The sequence below is a fragment of the Halyomorpha halys genome, unplaced genomic scaffold (assembly GCF_000696795.3).
Source record: "Halyomorpha halys isolate HHAL.00 unplaced genomic scaffold, Hhal_1.1 Scaffold388.1, whole genome shotgun sequence".
Lineage (NCBI taxonomy): Eukaryota > Metazoa > Arthropoda > Insecta > Hemiptera > Pentatomidae > Halyomorpha > Halyomorpha halys.
Genome location: NW_027114767.1, coordinates 257,218 through 268,207, shown reverse-complemented (window position 1 = coordinate 268,207; position 10,990 = coordinate 257,218). Strand labels below are relative to the sequence as shown.

Genomic DNA, 10,990 nt, shown 5'->3' with positions numbered 1-10,990 from the left:
TATGATATAAGATGAAGAATATGTTTGATTTTTTTTATAAACATAGATATCTAGATCTTACGTTTAGGAAGCTATATACATAAAAAATAGCTGATGATTTAATTTTCTAAAATCAATCATAAACAGAACCTAAAATAATTTTATTTATAAATAAATAAAACCATGATTCTAAAAATGTGTATGATTAATGTTTTCATTCATTTTTCCTTCAAAGCTACCACCATCTGAGTTTGGGAACCCGAACACAATGCCTAGGAATTCCATCATATTCTCTTTGAAAAATCAAGTCGGTGGGCTGGCCAGAGTTCTTCAAGTCTTTCAGGTATTTTTATACTCAACAATAATATTTTATATTTTAGTACTACTATACAAATTATGTGCAGAATTGATTTCAAGAATTTCGCATCATCCTCTATCTTAAAGGATACATTGGAGTTAATTTTCAAATGGGTGTTAATTTATGTAGTAGCTGAGAGGATAATTATAATTCTTAAAATTGATAATGCCGTGATATTAAACTGATAATGTACGTCGCGTGAACAAAACAACGCAATTTCAAATTTATTTAATTTTTTTCTAATGGGAATGGAAATAAATATAAAAATTTACTGGACATTATCTTGTGGTTTTATTGTTTAAGAAAGTATAAATTATTTAGTATAATATGGATAAAATGAATACTATTTCAATAAACAAGTTAATAAAACTATTTTCAATCAAATGTTAATTAAATAGGATACTACTTCATATTTTTTTAACTTTAACGAGATCAGTTTAAACAAATATTTTCCTCCAACAAGGGGAGACTATGCACTTGGGAATTGTAATTGAAAAATAAAAATATTTTGTTCAAAATTGACGCCTTAGATGTACTTTCTATGAATTGACAAAGAACCCTCGGACATTTGTCTAATATTTTTCGATCAAGTATCATTGAAACGGATGATCCCATGTCCGTAACCTCCCCTTGTAAGTATTCTATTAAACGCATGTAACTACCCTCACGGGTGGTCTAGGGTAGAAGTTACTAAGCTCAAGCTCTGGGTAAAAGATGCAACTTGTATCCAGGACATGTTTCAGGAGTTTAGGAAGAAATTGACGGTGGGATACGGAACTACTAAAAATGAACTGCCACCAACATCGCCTATCAATCTCAGACCGTTGTCTTGATGAGATTTTTTTAAGGGCTTTTCTTTTTTTAGGGGCCCCATAAAAATCCAAATTTCTCTACTATAACTCAATTTTTTTCTGAATATTTACCACCGATAAATTCCCCGTAAGATAGTAACCAGTTTGTAGGAAAATTTTGCTTCGATAGACAATTATAGCATCCAAACCAAGGTAAAGATGAATAATTTTCGGAAATACCAGCTATAATCTCCAAGGCAATGAATTTTCGTGGTAAATGTTCTTTTCATGACCTTTTTAAGTGTATATATTTCCAAATTTGCAAAACTAGTTTTATTTACTTTAATTTACTCCAGCTTGCTTTCTTCCTAATCAAATTGACTCGGTATTGAACACTACTTCCTCACTCAGGATCTCGGTGTGAACGTGGTGCACATCGAATCCAGACCTTCTGCTAGAGCAGATTCTGAGTTTGAGATCTTGGTGGAGGTTGAGTGCGACAACAAGAAGATGGAACAGGTCGTGTCCTTGCTGAGGAGGGAAGTGGCTGCCATCAACCTCACCACCTTCGAGGAAGGAGTCGAGCTTCCTCAACCCACGCTGTCATCCACGGCCAGCTTTGGTAAGTCCTCGATAAATAGCTTCAACCGAGCGTTTTTTTTGTTTTTTTCGTACCCTCCTGACGCAAAGTTATTGAATATATACATATAGGAGGTAGTTTGTAATTAACCTGGTAGTTAGTAATTCCTTGGATTGCCTTGTGGCATTTTAAGGTTTTGTGCAGGGTCCAGGTGGAGTTGTCATTCCTTACGCCAGTTGAATTATTGGAACGGAGAGGGGCCGTTCCGCTGGTTAGATTATGAATAGGTCGACATTAGAGTCCAAAGCCCTTTCCTCGTCGAAGACATCGACCAAGGGGACCGTGCTCTGGCACCTCTCAGGTCTTGGCGGAGGGGTAACCTCTCGGAAAAAAGGGTTGCAGCAGGCCTTCAATCCATCAAAGAATTTGACGTGTCGTCGGCCTCTATACTCCGACACACAAATACGGGGAGTATTTTTTTTTCCATAACCGCTATTTCTGAAATTTATTGTTTTTAGCATGAATATATATAGCAATATATATTTTGATTCCGCACTATTTCCTTCGTCTTCTGAATTTTATAATGTGCTGGGGCACACATTGGTTTCGAAATTAAAACTAAATCAAAAAAACTTGTACCCTAAATACGTGTCCTGGCACGTCGTTTCTGTGGGGAGTATAAACATAAAATTTATATATAGTAAGGCTCCAAATATTAATTTTTTATGGCAGTGAGATTGAATAAATATTTTTAATTTAATATGTATTTAAGTTTAGCTGGAAACTTGTGAATCGTATTTGAAACAGATAAGTGCCCAGAACTAGCCTGATATTATACTGATTACATTCGGGAATAGTAGACACCAAATGAGGTTGAAAAGATCTTTTCTTAGCCTCAATTCTTCAAATCACAGAACTAAGTCTTCAATAGATTATTTTGGAATAACCATAAAAAAAAAAATTTATGAAGAAAATTAAGCGTTTTTGGTTTTTAGGGCAGAAAGTATAAGCTTTTTTTCACTGTTATTGTACACCAATCGATTCGTCTCTTTCCAAGGAATAAGAAAAGTATTACTGATTCTATTAAACTATATTATATTTACGAAAAATCATAAAAACATAAGGTGTGGCTCGTGGTAAAGCAGTTAAGAAATTTTTTTTTTAGAATAGAGCATTTTATATTCGGTTTTAGTGTCGTCTCGAACAGCTAAATACCCATTTTCAAAAGAATTAAAAAAATAGGAATTTTTCACCTTGATTTATTTGCAGGATTTGTTTTTTCTTCCAGTGACTATTGCTCATATTTCATAACTCCTCTGCATTTTCTCCAATTCCTATGTTAATAGAACCGTTCGAAAGCTGAATGTCTCCTTACTTACCAACAAGTCTATATACACCCTCAAATATAGCGAAACATTGCCGGGTTAGCTAGTGAATAAATAAAAATAAAAAATTTTAAAAAGTAGATTTGGTTTAGTTAGATTGGTAAAAGGTAGATTTCAAAAAAATCAGACATATCCTTGGTTTTAAGTAAAAATTGAGAACCAAAATTTTTTAGAGGAATATATTTTCTATTTTACTTAGTCTGGAACATTGTTTTTGGGTGAAAGACCTACATTATTTTTATATTTTTGAAAACCTGAGACATTTCTGATTGTGAAATTAATTCCAGTAAAAATAGGAAAATACCCAATTTCTTGGATTTTCTCTTTTCACAGAAAACAGCGATATACACAAATTTTGATAAGCTTTTTTTTTTCTATACCATCATTATTATTATTTTAAAAAAAGAGAGAAAAATTTCGGCCAGAATTAATTTAGATTTTCATATTAAAGGTTATTATAAAAACATTCCAAAAATAATTGAATGTTTTTTAAAAATAATATTATTTGTATTTTGGCAGATATTGCCTAACTATAGAGAATAAAAGTTATCAAACTAAATTAAACAAATAACAATAAAATTAAAAAAAAAAAAATAGTGAAGCATCTATTTTTTTTTTTATATAATATCACCACACCCACTCACTGGTTCTTTTTTTGTTTACTTATTTGTTTCATTAGTATATATTTAACGATAATCAGATCAATATAGCTGGGATAAGTAAAATTGGGTCGGACGAGGAGAACAATTAAATTATTAGTTTTATGATTATTTATTCTCCACTTTCACCAATTTTTAGATTTTGAAGAAATCCCATGGTTCCCGAAAAAAATTCAGGATTTGGATAAAGCTCAAAAAGTTCTTATGTACGGTGCAGAGCTGGATGCTGAACACCCGGTAAGTAATATTCAAAATTATTTCACTCAACAATTACTGAATTAATTAAATTACATATATCACTTGGTTGTATTTTTTCCCCTTTTTAAAAATATATCCTATATGTATATTTCAGGGATTTAAGGACCCTGTATACAGGAAGCGGAGAGAAACTTTCGCCAGTATCGCAAGGAACTACAAAAGGTAAGATTCAATTTCCACTAGCCCCCAATTACGGGAAATTTATCCTTTATTTTCTCCTACTTGGACGTATAAAGTAGAAGCAACATAGCAAGAAATAACATCTGAGGTTTCTAATTTCATGAATTTATTCATTTTAGGAAGAGGAAAATAAAGAAATGAAGTATTTTTCTATACAATAATTTCTGGGAAAATAAAAAAATCCTTAAAACTTCAATTATCATTTATCAATTAATTAGAAGACGTTTCGAACCCACTTTGAGCTTTAACTCATTAAATCATAAATTAAACATTGTAAACAATCTTAAATTTGCTTACATAAATCATTTTCCTATTATTAAAAAAATTCTAAATCACTAATAAGTAAAATACATTTATATTATAATTATAATTGACAAATGTCTTATTAAAAATATATTGAGGTACTGTTACATAAATAACTGTTACATAAACATTGCTAAAATTTTGATTAGTCTTCCACGAACTAATTAGAAGAAAATCGAAATCAAAAAATATTTATAATTTTATAATCCAACAGGAGGTAGTTGGAACATTCATCAATTTGTTCAAAAAACTGATTCAATTATTTTTTTAATATGCAATATGACTAGGTACTATTTAATGTTGTTCATTTTCTTACCCTAACCGCACACTGCTCTGTCGAATCTACTAGAAGCTAACTAATTAAATGTTTATTTTATTAATTATGTCGAAAAAATTATAGCCTATTTCTTTGATGTCCGTTTTATAATTCACCACATTTTTTATGTTATAGGTCGAGTCATAAGTAACTTTCGTTTTATAAGGCATTTATTTTTTTCTCATTAAATAACAAAACTATATTAATTTATTATGTATCATCCATTATTATCTATAACCTTCTCCCATCTTCCTGGCAGTTTATCAATTCCTTCCTTGTAAAATGTGGTTGATTTGGACTGGAAGAGACTTGGTCTTCTGAATACAAGGTTTTTCTAAGGTTTTTCCATTCAAAAGGTCCATCAAAAAGGTAAGGAACAGAAAAGGTGGTAGTCTGTCGGGACTAGACCCGGGGAGTAAGATAGATGTGGCAAAACAGACCATCTCAGCTCAAGAATTTTTTCTTGAGTCCCTTGCTGTATATGGTTGCGCATTGTCGCGTAAAAGAATGACGTTTTGCCGATTGACGAGTGCAGGACGTGCTTTTCATGGAGTTTCTCTTGACTAACTGCTGAACGTATCTATCCGTAGTAATCGTTAAATTTGAATTCAACAATACGTGGTGAATTATTCCTTGACAATCCATACACCATACACACAATAAAATCTTTTTGCCATGGAGGTTTGCTTTCGGATCTGGTAGGGGTGGGTGATTCTTATCAAGCCACTGTCTTTTGCAGACGATATCATGAAAGGTAACCTATTTTTCATCGCCTGTTACAACAATATTTTAAAAAATGCTCAATTTTTACCTTTGAGAACAGACTTATGGCGTTTGACATTCCGTTCTCTGAGATTTTGATGTACCCATACTAACTTGCTTGCCTTACTCCTAACTTTTTCTAATTTCTCCAAGTAGCGGTTAACAGTTGATTGTGTTGTATTCAACCTTTCTGCTATACCTCCTTTAGTTATTATTGATGTGGAGTTTGCTCTAATGTTGCCTTTAAAAGGTTCTCCTCAAAGTCGGAAGGACGTCCCGCCCTCGGTTCGTCTTTCAATGTCGAATTTCCAGAAAGGAATAATATAAAACAATTTCTAACTGCCCGATCAATCACCCCTCAATCCTATCTTCCGATCAGTCACCTTATCCCCCCTTCCTGCGAGGTGGCAGGGCAGGAAAGGCTCCAGAAACCCTATAAACATCACCCTTTAACTCCTTTTTTGACTTCTGACTTTTTTTTTTTATTATTTTCTATTATCTTTCGTCTATAACTATTAATTGTTTTATTTTTTCTCTTCTGTTTAAACAATACGTGTAGGCCCCTCACCTCCAAATATTTCTAATAGAATTCATATGGAACGGACATAGCAAAACATCAGATAAGTATTTCACCGTATACCTTCAAGTAGCGTTGATAGAAAAAGGTAATATCCAATCTGAATTATGGAAACATACGTAAAAGATCAGTCGCCTTGTTTAAATTCCCAAAACATTACATGACGAACGTTTGACCCTCCATTTCAGAGGTTAAATAAAAAACAGTTTAACGTAACGTGTATCACATAAAACAGTTGGCAAAAGACTAACTGAAGCCTCGTCTTATAGTGAAAACAAAAACTTGTTGGTAATTCATAACGGGTAGATACGAACAATAGATTTTACTTAGCTGCATCAGAAGTTACTTATGACTCGATCTAATATTTGGTGATGTAAATTGATTCAATAAATGTTCTAATTTTTGAATCTATGGTCTTATTTAAAATTTTAACATCAAAATCAAAACTAGGGTTATTGATTATTCTAGAGTAGCTGTTGTTCTATGGTGTAATTGTTCTTTGGGATTTTTTTATTTATACTTTATATTATCCAGTGTATATATTCATGTTTCTTGTATGTTATCATGTCTCATCAATGTAATATTGCTGACATTTAACTTTGTAAATGATGTTCTATTCGTTGTAATAAAATGAATTTTTATGATAAAAGATTAAGTATAATATTGATTTAAGAATATGAGATTGATCTGTTTACTAAAAATAGATAAATATTTTGAACACAGAGCACTAAAGTACTCTGTAATTTACGTCTTTTAAAAACAAACTGTAACCCACACACATGAATAAGATAAACCGAGATTGAACCTACGCAGCAATTGTGAGTTAAAACTGATGTTACCTAGTGTCTTAAAAAGGTAGGTTAGGTAGAAAAAACATATTGTAAATCCTTTAAAAAATAAATTTATGAACTCACATTTATTTACCTAATTATTCTTATTTTCATCTAAATTATTGACAATATTCATATATACGGTGAAATGAAAAAAAAATCTCATTAACATTTAAACTGTTCAACTGATTCTCTTCTTCGCTGTCATACGGTGTGAGTGGGCTATAGCTAACTTTGTTGATTTCAATCGCATTGATCCTTTTTGCATATCCCCAAAAAAATGATAATAAATTTGATTTTATAATAATTATGTTATTTATAAAATGTTTCAGTGGGCAGTCAATCCCTAAAGTTCAGTATACTCCTGAAGAAATAAAAACATGGTAAGAAATATATAATCACTGCTATACTTATATACAGTTAAACTTACTAACTGCCTTTTTTCAATCAATAAAATATGTTTAATAATTGAATGTACATTCAACAATGGTCTAATGTTTAACTGTACTTTTCTCTATCGTACAGTCCTACTTCCAAAACAAAATGTTTAAATGCACAACCAAAACAAAATGCATTTACTGTAGAAAAACCATTTCAGGTTTGGTGAGACTAGAAATTACCTAATTACATTAGAGTAAACTTTGCAAATGCTGAATTATTATTATTATTTTCTACAATAGTTAATTGCTATGTCCCTGACGTTTCTTCGACTGAAACATAGCAATTAACGGCTATGTTAATAGCAGTTTACGGCGTTTCTACGACTTATAGGGGTTCAAGAAACAGCATTCAATTATTTATTTGTGTATTTCTATTTATATTATATATATCTCTATCGACCTACAATTCTTACAAAATTATTACATACATATATTGGGTTGTAAAATAAGTTCGAAGCGTTTTTAACTGGTGATATCAATAAAAACTTCAGATTCTTGTAAATATATTTAATCAATTATATATAATCCATTTTGATCTATTACATGTAGCCATCTTTCAGGTAATTTTTTCACTCCGTCCTCCCAGAACCTATTGCGCAATGAACTCCTCTACGTGCGTTTCGCAATCCTCCAGAAAATTAAAATGTTTCCCGTTAAGAGAGTTTTTAAGGGCCCGAAATAAGTGAAAATCTGGAGGGGCAAGGTCTGCTGAATAGGGTGGGTGGGGGATCACATCCCAGCCAAACTCCAATAATTTTTACCGGGTCTACAAAGACACGTAAGGAGGGCGTTATCGTGATGGAAAAGTATGCCTTTGCGATTATGAGACACTAGTATAAGATATGTTAAGCTTTATATGCGATATCCCGTGCCGTAGAGTGAAGGGTGTCTGAGACCAATGCTTGAATTTGGTTATCAACAGTTGAAGGACGACCAGAGCGCTTTGCGCCTTCCAAGTTCAAATTTCAGGTTCTGGACCGAGCAAACCTTTTACGGACGATGCTTTCTCCTAAGGCATCATCGCCATACACACTGCAAATTTTGTTAACCGTGTGTGCAGCGGAGTTTCCTTTTCGGAAATAAAATATCATTAAATGACGAAAATGAATTTTTTTCTCTTCCATTTTGAGCAAGCAAAATACCCTTAAAGATAAGGAATCTTGGTTGAAACTGATGCATAAAAGCACCTTAACCAATCCTTTTTTAAATACGTAAACATTATTAACCAAGTAAACATGATTTTATAAACTCAAGAGGATTAAATTGAAATGTTGAAAAACGCTACGAACTTATTTTACAACCCAGTATATAACTCAGGAATAGATACTCTTTGCTATGGTATGCTAGATATAATTGGCAATAATTACTCATTGAATATCCTTTCCAATGGTGTCGTGTTCAGTAATTTATTAAGCTGTGCTAATCAGGTGGTATGCAGAGTACTTAAACTATAAAATCAGGTCAGGTTAGCATTATGTTAAATTTACAATTGAGGTATAATAACATAAGAAAGAGCTTAATATACATATGCGCAATAATTTAAGCTTACTTGATATCCTATTGGATTGAGAATACTAGATGAGACCATAAATACGAGTTTATTAAACTTATGGGAGTTACGGAACCAATCTTGAACTCCCCAAAACTCTTCAAGCTGTACATGGAGGTAGGAGGCAGGAGCCGAGCCGAAATATAGGATTAGGCTAATCTAATATCTCCGTGACTGGTTGTCAATGAGCGCAATCAAGCGCCGCCTTCTCTCTCAATCCGAGAAGTTCCACAGTTGTTAAAAATATCCCAACTCCATTTATGATGTTTCTTATCTCTTCCTTCTCTGTCACTAATGAACGAGAGTTCATCTTCTTTCAAAGTTCGCCCCTTTCCTCAACAAACTTAAACTCAAGATAAATCTGGGAAAATAAATGACGATTCAGCTCTGTGTGGAAAGACTGTTAAATGCAAAAAAAAAAAAAATCATTTTACTCAATTTTGACATTTTTATATCATTTTATACTTTGTGAAGTTTTGTTCCTAACCCCCAATGTTCCAAGTATATTCACTCATTTATTAGAGACGCCTAAAAACTATTGATTAGCCATTTAACGATTGATATAAATGTATTGAAAATATTGTTTTTGAGTTCCCTAAAATTATCAAAAATGAACTTCTGACTATTGTGCATTAAGATATTCTTATAATTTAATGATCAAGTCCTCATATGACTTCTGTCTATATTCGTCATCATTTTGTTGCCCTTTTTTTTTTTTTTTTTTTAAATTTTTGATCCCCATGCCTGTGCACCAAACTGGGCACTTTATGTTTAATAGCCAAGAGATATGTGTAAATTGAGATGTGTGACTGCGTCAAAACAGATCCAGTGATTTTTAAGAAATTGGCCAAAATTCTTCTTTTAAAAATAATAAATAACTATTTCTATATAGAATAAATCTAGAGAATAGAAGGGAAAAATATAAAGAAAAGAAAACGTTATTTATACAAAACACAAAAAGTAATATATATAAGTTGTACTAATATTTATAATATATTTAATGTTATACTAACATTTGAATGGTAATCGAATTCTGTACAAAAAAAAAAAATCAAACCCAATTATGTTTTATATTTAACCTAAAGGCAAAATAAAGCACTTTTATTAATTTATTTATTTATATTTTAATTCATATTAAAATAAGTAATTCATAGGTATATACCGTTCTAAGAGATTTTCGTCATCGCTTGTGTATAGTTAAAAATATTTTAATTGGTAATTTTTAAGTCAATTTATTTTTGAATTTTTAAATGTTCCAATCTTTATTTTACATACAGACACGTCAATATATGACATGATAAGAAAATTTATTTAAAGTAAAAAAATAAAATTATCATTTTTTTTTTTTTAAATTGTAGTGTTTGTTTATTATTTTTAGGGGTACGGTATTTAGAGAACTCCACAGATTATATGTCAAACATGCCTGTAAAGAATACCTGGATAACTGGCCAGAGCTGGTCAAATATTGTGGATACAGAGAGGACAACATCCCACAGCTTCAAGATATCAGCACGTACCTCAAAAGTGGGTTTTCAATTTTTTAAGTAAATATCATTAATTCTTGAAAATTTATAATATAATAATGAATCTATATTTTAACAAATGCAGGAAAAACAGGTTACCAGCTAAGACCAGTAGCTGGATATTTGTCTGCTCGAGACTTCCTAGCTGGTTTGGCATTCAGAGTATTCCACTGCACACAATATATCAGGCACAGCTCTGATCCATACTATACACCAGAACCGTAAGTAATAAATATATATATACACACATTAAAACTTAATTTTAAGTAGTACTAAAATGCAAAAAAATTATATATAAATAAAATATATACATTAAAACTTAATTTTAAGTAATACTAAAATCCAAAATTATTTTTAAGGGATTGCTGCCATGAATTATTGGGTCATATGCCTCTATTGGCCTGCCCAAGTTTCGCTCAGTTTTCACAAGAGCTGGGACTCACTTCCCTCGGTGCTTCGGATCATGATGTCGAAAAGCTTGCAACAGTAAGTCTTTTTTT

The 10,990-nt window shown here is 31.7% G+C and overlaps 1 protein-coding gene across 6 annotated transcripts in view; it reads left to right on the top strand.

Moving 5' to 3' along the window:
• The window catches only part of Trh (tryptophan hydroxylase), a 261,632-nt gene that overhangs the window by 246,929 nt on the left and 3,713 nt on the right, over window positions 1–10,990 (top strand). For all 6 annotated transcript variants that reach the window (XM_067051896.1, XM_067051895.1, XM_067051897.1 and 3 more), the window contains 8 exons: window positions 215–322; window positions 1,540–1,750; window positions 3,892–3,989; window positions 4,105–4,172; window positions 7,311–7,361; window positions 10,346–10,491; window positions 10,576–10,711; window positions 10,850–10,976. In XM_067051896.1, the coding sequence (XP_066907997.1) occupies window positions 215–322; window positions 1,540–1,750; window positions 3,892–3,989; window positions 4,105–4,172; window positions 7,311–7,361; window positions 10,346–10,491; window positions 10,576–10,711; window positions 10,850–10,976 (945 nt within the window). The remainder of the gene's footprint in view (window positions 1–214; window positions 323–1,539; window positions 1,751–3,891; window positions 3,990–4,104; window positions 4,173–7,310; window positions 7,362–10,345; window positions 10,492–10,575; window positions 10,712–10,849; window positions 10,977–10,990) is intronic.